Below are 16,494 nucleotides of genomic sequence, written 5' to 3'. Positions count from 1 at the left end.
TCAAAAGTTACTTTCTCAACACTGATTTTAGTTAGCAAACAAACAAATAATAATTAAATGAAGCCCTAATAAAAAAAATAAAATAAAAAAATGAACAAAATCGATCCCCTCTAACCCCTAAAATCCTTTAATCCTTCAGTTTTATAAGAACTATGACTTAAAAGAAAGTAATGAAAGAAAAAAATCCTTGCAAATTATCATTACCAAGAAAATGCATTAAGCACTAGTAACACATACATAATTTATCATGCGAATCTGAACTACTTAACCAGACATTGCACTCAAACTAGATCGGGCATCATTTGTTATTAGTGTCGAATCGCTTAAGAGGGTTTATAAATAATTGAAAAGGCCTTTCTGCATTCTTTAACATTTGCCTGAACACTAAGTTACATTTCATTACTTTGCCATTTAACTGACAAAAAAATCACCTGGACCAACCATGAGTAAAGTTCACTGCTTGGGGGCTCAACAGTGGTTGCTAATGAACCTTTAACAGTTGGAATCTGCAACTTTTCCTGCTTCCCTTGAGCTCATTCTCGTTCACTAAAATGTTAAGTGAATTTGAGGGGAGGTCGCTGCTAAATATATGCAATAAATGTGTCCGTCTAAAAAGTGTGAACTTTAATTCATCAAAGCCTTATTATACATATAAAGACAAAAAAGCTTGGAAAAATATATTAGCTTATCAGAAGTCTCTCAAACACTACTTTAAAGGTGGTCTGATCAACTCCCGCTGTGAAAGTGTATCAACAGCATGCAATTGAACTCTGTCGGTGAGACCATATCATAAGACATTAGCCTTTAATAGACTCTATTAAGTCATTACATGTTCCATTTACTTTAACTGCATTATTCTGAACTCTAAGAAGGACACAGAGACTGAAACCGAAAGAGTGCGTGTGGTGAGGGAGTGAAAAAACTGGGCAAACATTAGTTTACTGAAGTTTCATATGTCAAAGGATGACGTAGAGCTAGCCCATAACTCGTTTCATTTGACTGTTAAGCCCTGTAATAATGAGCTCACTTCGATAAAACAATAATTAGAAGAAAGTGAACTTGATTTATATGTTTCCTGCTTTCGATTTACAAATTAATGAGGGCGAGAGTGAAGTGAAACACGTAAAGCGTGTAATAAGGTATTAATCCCTGCAAAATGTTAAAGGAATGCTAATGCACACGGGTCGGTGAAGGATGCCAGATTCTGTCGGAGGAGAACAAGCAGAAATTCAACGGAAGAGATGAGAGACGGTGAAGGAGTCGTGATGAGTGTGATGATTATCTGCAGATTTTCGCTATGGCATTACTTCACAATCAAAGTGTCGGCTCTCTGCTGTGGAACAGACTGCAGACTGAGCTCAAATTACAGCAATGCTCTTTGTCTAGCTCAATTTTAAACCACAGAACTGAGGGAGGAGGAAAAAGTGTAGATTTATTGGTCAAATTTTGAAACTATGAAATAGTTTAGACCGTAGACCATTAATCTATGAGAGCCCAAGGACTCTTTGGTAGACAGAGAAACAGGGCGCTCCACCTAATGTAGTACAATGAAACAATTGGCACAAAAAACGCTTCACAAAACATTTATTTTAAAAGGATACTTTGTACATTGGTATATATCGAGGTTGATCGAGTTCTTGGATCTTATCTAAGATATTTTAAAGTGTGTTTTGAATGATGAAGGAAGGTCTTATGGTGTTGCTGCCGAGTATTTAATAATTTATATATATATTAAGGGTGTAACGATATGCGTATTCGTGTTTAACCGTTTGGTACGAGACTTTTGGTTCGGTACACATTACAAACCGAACAATTCAGACTAATATCGAGGAAGATTAAAGAGAATAAGTGTACAAAATATAATGTTTTCAGTGCAAAAACGCTCAACAAGGCATCCCAAATGACGTGACAGGCAACATGCTGCCTTTCCTGCCCACCTCCAAACACTACTCCAGTCAGGTACATGCTGCACTAGCTCGCAAAATGGTTAGTAACGTTAATGTAATCCTCCTATAACCAACAGCAGGTCTGGCATTTGGGAGCACATTTATAGCTGTGGATATGAGACAGGGCTCGAAAATGCAACCGTTTTGGTCGCATATGCGCCCGAAATTTTATCTATTCGATGTCAAAATATATTTGGGAGCATTTGTGCGACTGCATAAAATTGATGTCGTGCGACCAGTTTTCGTAGTAAAATGTTCATCATGTGCGCGGAATTAGGAGGTATTCACGCATTAAGCATCTTTGTACCTAAAAACACCAAATGCAGCGCTCAGGAATAGTTTAAAACAGTTGACATGATAACTTGCTGCAGTAAACAAAGCATGCAATGCTTGCCCCGCCACACGGAGTTTTCAGATAACCGTGTGACTCATTTTAAGCACGAGAAGTTCTAACGTTATTTAATCCTTCATTTAATCATCACGATGCTGTCAATATATATAATATATACAATTTATATAACTGCAATTGCAGTTTAAAAAAAGAGACAAAAAGTTGATAACAAAATTGGTCAGCAGGGGCTACATTGACCATTCTAACTAAGACTTGACCTCTCAATGGTTCAAATCCGGTTAATTGCCATTAAGGAGAAATGGAACCTAAAAGGGTCAACACTCCCACTTGAAAGCTGAAAGTCTAGTATAAAAAGTCACTCTCCCTCCATTAACCCAGTCATAGCCTCAACGTTTCTAATGGCACAAGTAGATTTGATCCTGGTGCGTTTGCATTACGAGACTTCATAAGCGATTGGAAAGCACCCAGTAGTGCTCCATCAAAGCAAAACTGGGCGGTAAAAGCGCTCGGTTCTCCTCAGTAACCTGCGCACTTTCACTTAAAGTGACTCCATCCATCATGGCACTACATCATTTCCGTCAGTGATCATGTCGGAGTTTGGGGAAGTGGGAAGCATCAGGATGTGTTAGTGACCTATTGGACATCCAATCAGATATCGACTAATGCAGACAGAAGAGATTAGATAAATCTGATTGGCCGATCCGCCAGTGATGGATGGGGCGTGTCAGAGAGGTTGTGTCCTCTTTCTCATAACAGAGTGCCAATGGGGCAGTTTGTCACTGAATATTGAGGATATAAAGCTTCTATGGACAATTAGAAAGTGGACGTCCATTAAGTTCACGTTTTTATGACTTTCCTCCATCCTTTTGTGCATAGTGCCTTTCTTTTTTTTTCATCCTCGAACTCTTTTTACCCCCAGCTCTCAGTGTGAATCACACACTGAATGATAATGTGATACATTAAGAAAGCATGCCTTACTTCAGGTCTTGGAATGGTTCAGCTCGAACGTGTGGCGTTTCCACTGAATGACTAAACACAACTCCTTCGTTGCCTAGAGAGGTAAAGAGAAAAACAGAGAGAGAGACAAATCAAATAAGAGTTGCATTTGAAACATTAGAGAAAACAAATGCTGTAATATGCATGTTTAAATGTGTCTAAAACAAAAAAGAGAGGTTTTTAAGCAATAGAACAATAAAAAAAATACATTTCATTAAATTTTTTAGTTTAGTTTTTTCTCTAACTAAATATTAAAATATGTCCCGTTTCATACATTTGTATATTTTTTTACTAAAGGCATCCATTAAAGAATTATTGACTTATTACATAATAAATGCATAACATAATAAATACAATTTTACATAAAATACACTTTTAAGGATCACACTGGTAATCCAAAATGTATGCATCACTTGTCATTCTTGGCTGGGTTTGTAATTTTTTTATCATTTAAAATACAATACAGAACAGAATACGTATTTTGGTTTCTTTTAATACAGTTTTTTTATGAGTTTTTTGAGCATAAGACATGTAATCTAATAAATAAATAAATAAATAAATAAATAAATAAATAACACACAACATGTGGTCTTTAGTTAATGCTCTTTTATGCTTTCCAAACTCCTACAACAGAGATTTGAAAAACCAAGTGATACATTACAAGCACTGTGGATTGGAAGAATTGAATACTTTTTCCCCAGATCTGTACTTTCTTCTAATTTAGAGCATTCACAATGTCCAAAAATTAAGTAAAGTTTCATAAACTAATTTTGAGAGGAGCACATTATATGATTGATTAGTCTTTCATCCGCAATCATCGATAAACCAATCAGATAAATGCAAGTCTACGATAAACAGTAGGGATGTCCGGATCCGATCATGAGTCCGAATTATTAGCCCCCGTTTGAATTTTGTTTTCTTTTTAAGTTATTTCGCAAATTAAGATTAACAAAGCAAGGAATTTTTCACAGTATGTCTGATAATATTTTTTCTTCTGGCTAAAATAAAAGCAGTTTTAATTTATTAAAAACCATTTTAAGGTTAAAATTATTAGCGCCTTCAAGCCATATTTTTCCAATAGTCTACAGAACAAACCATCATTATACAATAACTTGCCTAATTATCCTAGCCTGCCTAGTTAACCTAATTAACCTAGTTAAGCCTTTAAATGTCACTTTCAGCTGTATAAAAGTGTTCTGAAAAACATCCAGTCAAATATTATTTACTGTCATCATGGCAAAGATAAAATCAGTTTTTAGAAATGAGTTATTAAAACTATTATGTTTAGAAATGTGTTGTAAAAATCATCTCTCCATTAAACAGAAATTGGGGAAAAAATAAAAATTGGGGCTAATAATTCAGGGGGGCTAATAATTCTGACTTCAACTGTATATGTATATATGCGGTGGCACAGAATAAGACCTCTTTCTTGACTTCACACAGGAACAGCAACACGTGCGGCACAACATCACTTTGTTGCAGAGGTGCTATTGGTTAAATGCCGGCAAAGTAGAACACAAAACCAGCTTGAAGCAGAAAGCGTCAGTATGTCTGCAATCTGGAGGTATTATAAAGTTCATGACGACAACTAAACTTGGGATTGTCTGAGTATTTTAAGTTGAGGCGCTATTTGTTTTTTTATTAGATTATCTTATTTTTTTATTGTTGTGCTAAAGTCCAAAAGTGAAGAACTTAAGTTATTTATGACTTGATTGTTCAAGCTATCCACAAAAGGGCTCGGTTTATTAACAGAATTGTTGAATGTTAAAATAAAGTGAATTAAATAAAAAATAAGGAACATCCTGAGCCTGTTTCTTCGCTCTTCTTTATTCTTTTTTATGTATTATAGAAGAATCAGATCAGGTTTCGGTATCGGTAGATACTCAAAATCAAATGACTCAGACTCGAGGGCAAAATAAACTGATCAGGACATCCCTAATAAACTGCCCATTTCACCTTACTTCGCCTTATCTTCATTTTTTTAAGAATCCCCCTGTCCACCCCATCTCTCCATTTTCCTCTCTTACCAGGGGGAGCTCTTGAGAGCAACCTGATCTTAGAACCCCTTTACATGCTAAATGACCAGGCAGGAGCCCTGGGCTTAATTATCTCCGAGCTCAAGGTTCTCTACCTGGACAGCATGCCAAACCTGCAATTAGTTTCAAGCAATATATAAGTGTGAACTCTTGAAACTTATTTGCTTAATTTACACATTTTAGTTGGATTTAAACGGAGCACATAATATCAATTTAGAAAAACTAGAATTATTTACCATAAATTTGATTAAATGTTATGTTCCACAGAAGTCAAAATGAGCCCTCTTTATTGACATGAGTAAAGAGAAAACCATGACAGAATTGTTTAATTTCGAGTTAAATATACCTTTAACACATTACTCTTTCTTTCTTTCAATTCACAGTTCTTCTTTCTGTCACATTTTACCCTCACCTCTGAAGAAGCACTATATTTCATTTATGCATGCTCTGTCTATCTTTTTTCCCTCCACCACTATTTCTCTCCCTTGATTCCTCTCTACACCCATGTCTTTTTTGTGAAGAGGTAATGGACAGATCTGGCCAATTACTGAGCATGTGCCCTCTTCGTCCCTGACCTCTAGCTATTCCATTTGACCTCCCAGCATGCTTTTTCAGAAAGAGACAGAAAAAAGAAACAGAAGAGTAAGAGAGAGAGGCGCCTGCATGAGTGAAATCTATTTGAATCAAACCATTTGCATTTCAATGTAAGGTCAGGTTACTAGTACATATACGGTGCATATTTAAACATTGAAAAAAAAAAATAGTCGGCTCAAAAATGGATGTATAAATAGAATAGAATAGTGTGTTGCAGTTTCAGAGCTTTGATAAATAATAAAAAAAAAAAAAAAAAAACACAGCATACCATCTAAAGTCATTTAGAGTGCAGGGAGTCACTGAAGTATTGCAAGTCTTGCTAAAATGAAAATAATAATTCAGGATAACCTAATTCTTTATAAGTGAGTCGTTAAATCTTTTATTCAACTCATTGATACAAAACACTGATTCATTCAGCTACTAATAGTACTGTCAACTGTTGTCCTGTTTACACCTGCTATCAAAATACATATTTGTGAAACTGATCACAAGTCAACATTACTATATAAAGGTGTAAACAAGCTTTGAAACACTTGAAAAACAAAGGCATTTGAAAACCAATGCAATCTCACAGCAATTGGATAACCTTTTTTGATTCAGTGGCTAATTTGTATGAATTTCCTTAATCTCATTTGTATGCTTTAGTACAATATGATAATCCAACAATGAGGGTTGCATTTAAAGTTGTTTTTGGCACACATGCCTTTAAAAATCAAGGTCCTGTAATGCTGTAATGCAAACCGAAATTGTTAATTAATGAAAAGCATGCAATGAATCTCTCCTAATAATGAAAAAAAAAAAAAAAAAAGAAAATTAAAAAATATATGTAATGATTAAAATGATAGGTTTTTCTTTTAAGGAAAACATCTTTAGAATATTACATAAAACTCATGTTCCATGAAGATGTTGTTTTAAATTTCAAAAGTTATTTTTATTAGTAATATTATAGGTGTATCTCAGCCAAATATTGTCCTAACCTAACCTAATGGAAATCTTATTTATTCATATTGCAGTTGATGTCTAAGACACCTACTTTGTAGTCCAGGGTCACATATATGAATGGGAATGGAATAAATAAATATATATATATATATATATATATATATATATATATATATATATATATATAGATTTGTGATCCAACTGTCTAAAGTATTCTAGGTGTAAACAGGACCTATACATTACTTGACAAAAGTCTTCTAGTTGATCATTTGGAAAAGAGGCAGAAAGTAGATTTTTGTGAAGCATCATTTGTTGAACTGCATCCAATCATTACAAATACTGATCTATTGATCTATTGGAACCCACATGGACCCAAGATTCTCCAATTTATCAGTCAAGTTTGGTGAAGGAACAATCGTGGTTTGGGGTTTCATTCAGTGTGAAAGATCTGCAAAGTGGATGGCAACATCAACAGGCTGAGGTATCAAGACATTTGTGCTGCCCATTACATTACAAACTACAGGAGAGGGCAAAATCTTAAGCAGGATAGCGCTTCTTCTCATACTTTCGCCTCCACATCAAAGTTCCTGAAAGCAAAGAAGGTCAAGGTGCTGCAGGATTGGCCAGCCCAGTCACCAGACATGAACATTATTGAGCATGTCTGGGGTAAGATGAGAGAGAAGTCATTGAAGATGAATCCAACGAATTTTGTTGAACTCTGGGAGTCCTGCAAGAACGCTGTCTTTGCCATTCCAGATGACTTTATTAAGTTACTTGAGTCATTGCAGAGATGAAGCTCATGGGAGTCGTACACAATATTAAATCTTTTTTCACTGCACCATGACTTTATAGTCTATACTGTACATTATTTATGTTAAGTGACAAGACTTTTATCCAAGCAAAGTCAGACCTTATTGTGCCAAACAAATAATTAAAAACCAAGGCATAATAATATTTTTTTTTTGGTAAAATAAGCATAATCTAGAGGCTTTTGCCTTTCATATAAGCCACTTCTGATCCCAAATAATCAACTAGAACAAGTTATTTGTTGTTCATAAAACTGGCTTAGGCGACACAACTTTTATCAGGTAGTGTATGTGTTGCTCAGAGATATTTGTTTTATTTTGGATTTGTTTTGATCCTTTCTTGTTCTCAGAGCAAAAACGAGAAGAACATTAGCCAATTAATACAGGAACACCTATATATATATATATATATATATATATATATATATATATATATATATATATATATATATATATATATATATATATATATATATATATATATATATATATATATATATATATATATATATACACACACACTACACATTTTTCTTAAATCCAAATATAAAGAAATGATTTCAGGTCTATGGTCCAGTTGTTTATACACAGCCATTTCATTTCTATTGATCCACCAGTGCCATTATTCAGCTGCATGTAAACACAGTTACTATTAACCTGTTTATGAAAGCAATATCACACATTGGGAGTGATTAATCTCTCACTCTCACACACATACCTCAAGCTCAGAAGGTTTACTGGACTAATGATGCCTGACTATATTTCTTGACAACTGTAAAAATTTTACATCAGCCGAGTCCCATTACTGACTTTGATTTAATGGACAAAATTTACTCAAATTAAATTTCATGCAAAACCGATCTTATGTGGCAGATAGCTTCAGTAAAGTAGCTGGACATGTCAAAAACAGAAAATGGTGTCCATCAACTGAAAGCACACTGCCATGATGACAGCTCTGTTGATTCTAATGGGATTGGGCTTGTTTAACATGTCAGGCATCTGGTGTAGATACGCATAGCCAAACATTTCTGACATATACAAGTATGCAGGGTATGTTTTATTCTACAGGATTGGGATTACCGCTTTCAGATCTGTAGTAAACAGTAAGTTGTAAATAAAACAAAGATCCTTGGAGTGTGTTTTCATTTTTATTGCAAAAGTTTCATATGGCGTGTGATTTTTTTTTTTGTTTAATTATTCGATTATATATTTTTAATTATTATTTATTTTATTTTATTTGTATTTTATTTATTTTTTATCCTGGGTATAAATTAAGTGCACTTGAGACCGTAGTATATATTCTTGTTCATGGATTATATATAAATGTAAGAAATATATGAGTGTGTTTGTGGTACCTGTTACTCTCAGTTTATCTGTGCCAATACTGATTTCTTCTTCATCAGCAGAGAAAAGGACTCTTTCACCATCACTGCTTCTCACCTCAAACCGCTGACATTGGGCTTCCACCATCTCTGAGCCTATAAAGAAAAAAAAGAAAAATAAATAAAGCCTTGATAAATAAGATCAGATTAGACCTTTGTGGTCCACATAAAGTTCATAAAAAATAAAATAAAATAAAATAAAATAAAATCTGTTATTAAAAATATGATTTATAATAAAATATAACACAGGATTAAACAATGCATAATGAATAAATAATACATAAATAAATAAATAATTATTATTATTATAATAATAATTATTATTATTATAAATTGTATTCAGAACAATACACAGATTTATAGTGATCATTTTCAGTTGCTGCTTCAGAGCACAGCTGCTAGTGTTGACAGTGGGAGAAAAGGCAGTTTGCTAATTTTCTAAATTAATATTAGAGCAGCTGCTCATTGTTTCCAGGGTGTTTAAAAACTTATTAGAGTGACAAATTATAGACATATTTGTACAAAACATTTAATTAATGACTTCTCTTCAGTAAAAATTGATGCTGAATATAAACACTAATCAGTTGTTCAGTCTTGATGCCTAATGGAGTCCTTCACCACAATAGAAGGGGTGGGGGAATGGGGGAGAGAAACAAGATTTTGAAATGTTATGGCCGCATCGTGAACACAAAATAGCATATAGGGAGCGGATTATTTTTTACAACTTTTTTATTGAACAGTACATGTGGATAATTTGATGTGACTGTGTGGATGGATGGATGGATGGATGGATGGATAAATGGATGGATGGATGGATGGATGTATGGATGAATAAACAAATGGACAGGCGAAGAAACTAAGGAAAGGTTGAAGGAACAAACAAACGAATGAATGAGTGAATGAATGAATGAATGAATGAATGAACACACTAACCAATAAATATTGACAATCTCACATCTTGAAAGGAAGATCTTTAAATTTTACAAAAAAGATCGAAAGAACGTAAGAAAGAAAGAAAGAAAGAAAGAAAAGCTGGTCTCCTGTGAAGTTTAGTTACAGCCCCAGCCAGACACACCAAGTTGGAGCTACAAATCTACAGGGCATTGGTCCTCCAAGACCAAGTTTGGACACCCCTGGTCTACAACATTATCCAAACAAAGAATTCAACAAACCAACAAACAAACGAACGAACGAACGAACGAACGAACGAACGAACGAACGAACGAACGAATGAATGAATGAATGAACGAACGAACGAACGAATGAATGAACAAACAAATGAACGAATAACAACCTTAAATCTTGAAAGAAAAAAATAACTGCACAAACTCTTGAAACTAAATTAAATACAAGAAAGAAAGAAATGATTTTTGAATTGTAATACTTAAACTTTTATATATTTAAAACTATAAACTTTTAATATAAACTTTACATTAAAAGATTCAATTAAAAAAGATTTACTTAAAGTTTACAGTTTGCAACAGAAGCCAGCTTCAACAAAAAGATTGTAGGCCTACTGTATCTGATTACAATCTCAAAACAACAACAATTATATTCTCACATAACATTATTAACTGCATTATACATAAAGGTGTTTTAGTCTGATTGGTTAAAACAGATAGAGTTTAAATTAAAGTTTATAGTAGCACTCAAAGTGTCTTCTTTCCAATAATACCTAATTTTGTTTTTTTTGAACTGTTACTATTTAAATTTAGGTACACTACCAGTCATACGTTTGGAGTTAGTAGGATTTTTAAATGTTTTAAAATAAACTCCTGCTCACCAAGGCTGCATTCATTTATTCCAAAATACAGAAAAAAAGGGTAAATTTGTGAAATGTAATTACACTATAAAATAGCTGTTCAAAAGTAGTTTATAATTTAATTCATACATTTTTACAGTGACTTTAAAGATGAATTTTTTGCTTCATTACTCCAGTCTTCAGAACAGAATGATTTCCTTACAAAAAAAAAAAAAAAAAAAAAAAAACTCAAACTTTTGACCAGTAGTGTATGTGTAAATCCACAAAATTAAGTGTTGGCTAACAGGTTAACACAAAATACCCTGTTTCATTGATGATACATTCTTATAATACATTACATTAGAAATAAATAAATAAATAAAAACACAGAGCCTTATTAACACACCAACTACTTTCATATGTGACAAAATCATTAATAGACTTATAATGATGATTTATAATATGATTTTACCAAATTTTAAAAAAAACAAAACAAATAAGTTCTGATTTGTATTTGTTTTTTATATGTTCTGCTTAATATTTAAATGTGAAAGTAAGAAAGAAAGAAAATAAGAAAGAAAGAAAGATAGATAGATAGATAGATAGATAGACAGATAGATAGATAGATAGATAGATAGATAGATAGATAGATAGATAGATAGATAGAAAGAAAGAAAGAAAGAAAGAAAGAAAGAAAGAAAGAAAGAAAGAAAGAAAGAAAGAAAGAAAGAAATTTTTTTTTTTTTGATTTTCACAACACTTTATTACAAAAACATTGATACATTATTCAAACAATCAACTCACAAAAAAGAACAAATGAGAAAAAGAAAAAAAATTAACCCAAAATGGGAGCAAAAACCAACTCATTTTCATAAAGCTCACACAGAGCGCCGGCGTAACCCCACACCAAATCAAAAGAAGGAAGATCATCCATAGCCTTATAAAACTTAAAATCAACAAGAATTCTTGATTTGACAGAATTAAAAAAAACTGCCAACAAGTTGTGACTCACATTTCCTTCAATTTTTTGCTTTCTGGTACTATATACCGCCATTTTAGCTTGTCCTAATAAAAAATTGAGAAGCTGACATTTAAAACGTTTCCTTTGAACATATTTAAACCCACAAATGAAAGTTTTAGTGGAAAAGATTTCTCCAAAAGATACAAACAAATTCTGTAAAACAGTAAACAAAGGCTCAAGTCTGGAACATTGTGTAAACGTATGGAAAACAGTTTCTCTCTGCGAGCAGAAAGGGCAGTTGTGACTAACGTCAGGATTTAAAATTGAAATAAAAGCATTCACTGCAACAGCACCATGTAAAATTCTCCACTGCAAATCTCCATGTCTTTTAGTTAATGGTGACTTGTACAGTGATCGCCATTGAGGGTGCTCATCCTCATTCAACCTTAAAACCTCCCGCCATGGAGTATCCACTCTATTGTTCAGCCCCATTTTGTTAAAAACTTTGACACATGTTTTATATAAAACCTTCCCAGAAGCTGACTCTTGCCCAATTATTGTCACATCTTTACAATGTAAAAACACCCCGTCACAGTTTTCTAAGTTGGGAGATAATGACAAAAACGGGAAAACATCATTACAATTTGGAACAGTTAACCCTTCATAATATTCCTCCAACAACCTGATCTCTTCAGTTGTGAGAGAAGCCCTCCATTGTTCAAGGAGTTTGGTAACTGTCCGTTTGGAATGAAGACCCAAATGTCCAGCAACTGCGTCAGTATTTTTAAAGTCTTTTCCTGCTGACTTTAATAAACACCCAAGAGTTGTCATTTTAGCCGATGAAAGAATTTCGTTGAGTGCAGGAAAAGGTCCCCTAAAGGATATGTCCATGCGTGAACCACAGATTAGAGGTTCTTGTAGCAGCCAGTGTAAAGACGTCATGTCTAAGGGCCTGTGCACAGTAAACAAAGTCCAAATCTTGAAGATATTACGATAGAAAATAGGAAGTTTGGATAATTCTATCCTTTTAGGATTCAGCCAAAACAAAGTTTTCTCAATGCCCACATTTCCAAAGGATTGCAGTAGCATAAAGGTTATGGATCTCCAGTTCGCATCCAATGGTCCATTCAAAAGTCTCTGCACAAACTGGAGCCGAAAAGCTGCTGTTCGGCTCTGTAAATGCACAAGCCCATGACCCCCCTCTTCCTTGGGCAAGTACAACACAGCTTTCGGAACCCAGTTTAGCTTATCCCAAAAGAAATCTATCAAAATTGACTGAATTTTTGACAATAGATTAAAGGGAGGATCCACACACATTAACCGATGCCACAAAGATGATGCTAATAAATTATTAATTATTAATATGCGGCCTCTATAAGACATATTTGGAAGTAAAAAATTCCATTTACTAAGACGACCTTTTATCTTTTCAACAACACCTTCAAAGTTTTTTTGTACAACTGCTTCATTTCCTAAAAACACTCCCAGATATTTAAAACCCTCCCTGGTCCAAAGTAAACCATCTGGGAGGTTTGGTTCTCCATTAAACCATTTCCCGATTAAAATGGCTTCACTTTTAGACCAATTCACTTTAGTAGAGGAAACCTCCTTGAAATCCTTTAGCAATTTTAACAGCAATTCAACATCATCTTGACAACTAATTAAAACAACAATATCATCTGCATATGCTGACAATTTAAACACATTTGGACATGATGGAATACACAACCCATACAAATCTGCTCTTAATTTATTTAAAAACGGCTCAATTGCTAAAACATACAACATACCAGACAAAGCACAGCCTTGCCTTACACCTCTAAAAACCTTAAAAGGAGCACATAAGTCACCTTTAACTTTCAAAATACTCTCAACGTCACAGTATAACACCTTAACCATTGAGATAAAACCTGAACTAAAACCAAAAGCCTCTAGAGCATCCCATAAGTACTTATGCTCAATGCGATCAAAAGCTTTTTCTTGATCAAGCGACAAAAGGCCAATATCTAAATTAAGCTTTTTGCCAAGGTCCAAAACATCCCTGATAAAAGATATATTGTCAACAATACGTCTACCAGGTACACAATATGTCTGGTCAGGATGGATCACCTGTTCCAAAACTCCCCCTAATCTGTTTGCCAGTACTTTTGAAAGCAATTTGTAATCACTGCACAACAAACTGACTGGTCTCCAGTTTTTGATGTCATTCGGATCTCCCTTCTTTGGCAGTAACGTGAGAACTGCTCTACGGCAACTTGTGGGAAGCCGCCCATAGGCCAGGCTTTCTTTGAGCACCTCCAATAGGTCCGGACCCACCTCCGGCCAAAAGGACTTATAAAAGTCAACTGACAACCCATCAAGTCCAGGTGCTTTCCCACATTCCATGCTTTGCAGAGCCTCCTCCAACTCCTCCAGAGTTAAGGCCCTGCTGATCTCAGCATTAGCCTCTTTGGACAGCTGAGGCAAGTTTTCAAGGAAGACATTAGTAGTTTGTTCATGCATAAGATCACTTTTATACAAATGCTCATAGAAACTCACTGCTCTTTTTCGAATATCAGAAGGGTTTGATAACAAAGATCCATCCTCTGATTTTAAAGCATGTATAAGCCTTCTTTGTCCATTTTTTTTCTCTAAATTAAAAAAGAATTTAGAAGGTGCATCCATCAACTCTATACTCTGATAGCGTGATCTGACCAGCGCTCCTTGTGTAACAGTATCCAATAATTTACCTAAAATATTTTTCTTTTTATTAAAGGAGTCCAAATGAGCCAAATTTGATGTGCTGTCAACAAGCATTTGAAGCTCTACCAGCTCCTTCTCAATTGATTTCATTGAACGGAGAATGTCTCCTGTGACATTAAGAGTATATTGTTGACACAGCTGTTTAACTTGCACCTTTGCAACCTCCCACCACTGCTGCAAACATTGAAAAGAAGTTTTTGTATTTCTAAAATTCTTCCAGAACTCTTTAAAAATCTCCTTAAAATGCTTATCAGACAATAAATTACTGTTAAAATGCCAATACGCACTTTTTGATTTAATAGACCTTTGTGATATAACACACTGTAACAAACTGTGATCAGAGAAACCCACTGGGCAAATTGAACAGCTTCTAAAAAGATTAAACTGGTGCTTAAAACAATAAAATCTATCTAATCTTGCTAGTGAAATCCGATTGTCATGAGCATGGGCCCAAGTATACTGTCTTTGACTGCCATTAAAGTTCCTCCAGACATCAACAATCTCATGGGTTTTTATTAATTGAATTAAACGCTTCTGTGAAGACATGTGTGGTTCAACATGATTCCTATCAAGAATGCTCTCAGTACAATTAAAATCCCCCCCTAAAAACAAAACTTTGTCAGTGTCACAATTACTTAAAACATTACTCAACGTATCAAGGAACACCATCCTTTCCAAAGCATTAACTGGAACATACACGCATATAAATATAAAAGAATATTTTTCAAACTGGGCATCAACTTTTAAAAGTCTACCTTTTATAACTTCATCTACCTGATAGGAAACAGGAACAAATCTCTTAGAGAACAAAATAGCAACCCCACTGCTAGTTGAATTCAAATGACTTAAAACTGATAACCCATCAAATTCCTTACCCCAGTCAGAACTGTTTAAAGGATCACTATGCGTTTCTTGAATACATAAGACATCAATCCTCTTTTGTTTAATTACTTCATATATCTGATACCTTTTCCTAATATCTCTAGCCTCATTTACATTAAGAGAAGCCACAAAAACCTCCTCCATAGAAAAGAAAGAAAGACAAAAACAAAAATAACCCAAACAAAGAAAACAGAAAAGAAAAAAGGGGAAAACGTATTTACGTGCTGTCATTACTGAGCCTTGGTTGGGCGTTAAGTTTGCCAAGCAGTTTTTCTAGCCGATACACCTCCTGTTTATTGAAACTTCCCTCGCTCCTAAAAAGCTTTGCTTTTTCCATGAATTGCATAACATCTGGGAAATATTCCTCAATTTTAACATTTCTGGCATTTTTTGTCACTTTAAGAAATGACTTTATGTCGTCCACAGTGTAAACTCGGCTAGAAAAACCGCTTAATGGCAAACTGCATGACACACTGCATTCTGAAAAGTCGCTCTCACTCTCCGTTTCAGATTGACTCAGATCGCAATTATCCGTCTTTTTTGCTTGTTTACCGGTATTCTGTTGTTTTAAGCGTCTCTTCTGAGGCGTCTTAAAAGCACTGTCATCTAAATCCATTTCTAATATTTGATCTTTTTCTTTATTGAAAGACGCTTGCTCTCCGGCTATAACCGGGATACTGCTCTTGCGCAATACATCTCCCGCAGCCCGTATTGGCTGTTCATCCACCTGTAACGGCCCGTCTCCTTCTACATCAACTATGTCGTTTTTCCTCTCATCATTTTTATCAATCAGGATCACCTCAGCTACTGTCTGTGGTTCATTTTCCTGAGGAAGACTTGTGCTAGGCGCATTACTAACACTAGCCACTGCGGCCATGTCATTCTGCATCTCAGAGTCGGGCGCATCAGCAGGTGAACGATTTTGATCTTGCTGGTTTACTCGACCGGGGCATGCGCGGATCAAATGACCCATTTCTCCGCAAGCAAAACACTTCATGCTGTTTGTAGTCACAAATATTACATAATTAAATTCGTCCTGACGAAAGTTTAATGCCACGTCTAATTCGTCCAAGTTGTCTTGCAAAATCATATAGGCATAACGCCGAAAAGACAC

The 16,494-nt window shown here is 34.6% G+C and overlaps 1 protein-coding gene across 1 annotated transcript in view; it reads right to left on the bottom strand.

Annotated features, from left to right (window-relative positions):
- Positions 1-16,494, bottom strand: part of LOC130231672 (zeta-sarcoglycan) — a 482,284-nt gene that overhangs the window by 55,967 nt on the left and 409,823 nt on the right. The window contains exons 5-6 of the mRNA XM_056461045.1: positions 9,028-9,150; positions 3,277-3,349 (exon numbers count right to left, since the gene is read on the bottom strand). Coding sequence (XP_056317020.1) covers positions 3,277-3,349; positions 9,028-9,150 — 196 coding nt within the window. The remainder of the gene's footprint in view (positions 1-3,276; positions 3,350-9,027; positions 9,151-16,494) is intronic.

The sequence above is a fragment of the Danio aesculapii genome, chromosome 1, assembly GCF_903798145.1.
Source record: "Danio aesculapii chromosome 1, fDanAes4.1, whole genome shotgun sequence".
Lineage (NCBI taxonomy): Eukaryota > Metazoa > Chordata > Actinopteri > Cypriniformes > Danionidae > Danio > Danio aesculapii.
The sequence above is the reverse complement of the archived record's forward strand: the minus strand, read 5'-3'. Positions and strand labels throughout refer to the sequence as shown.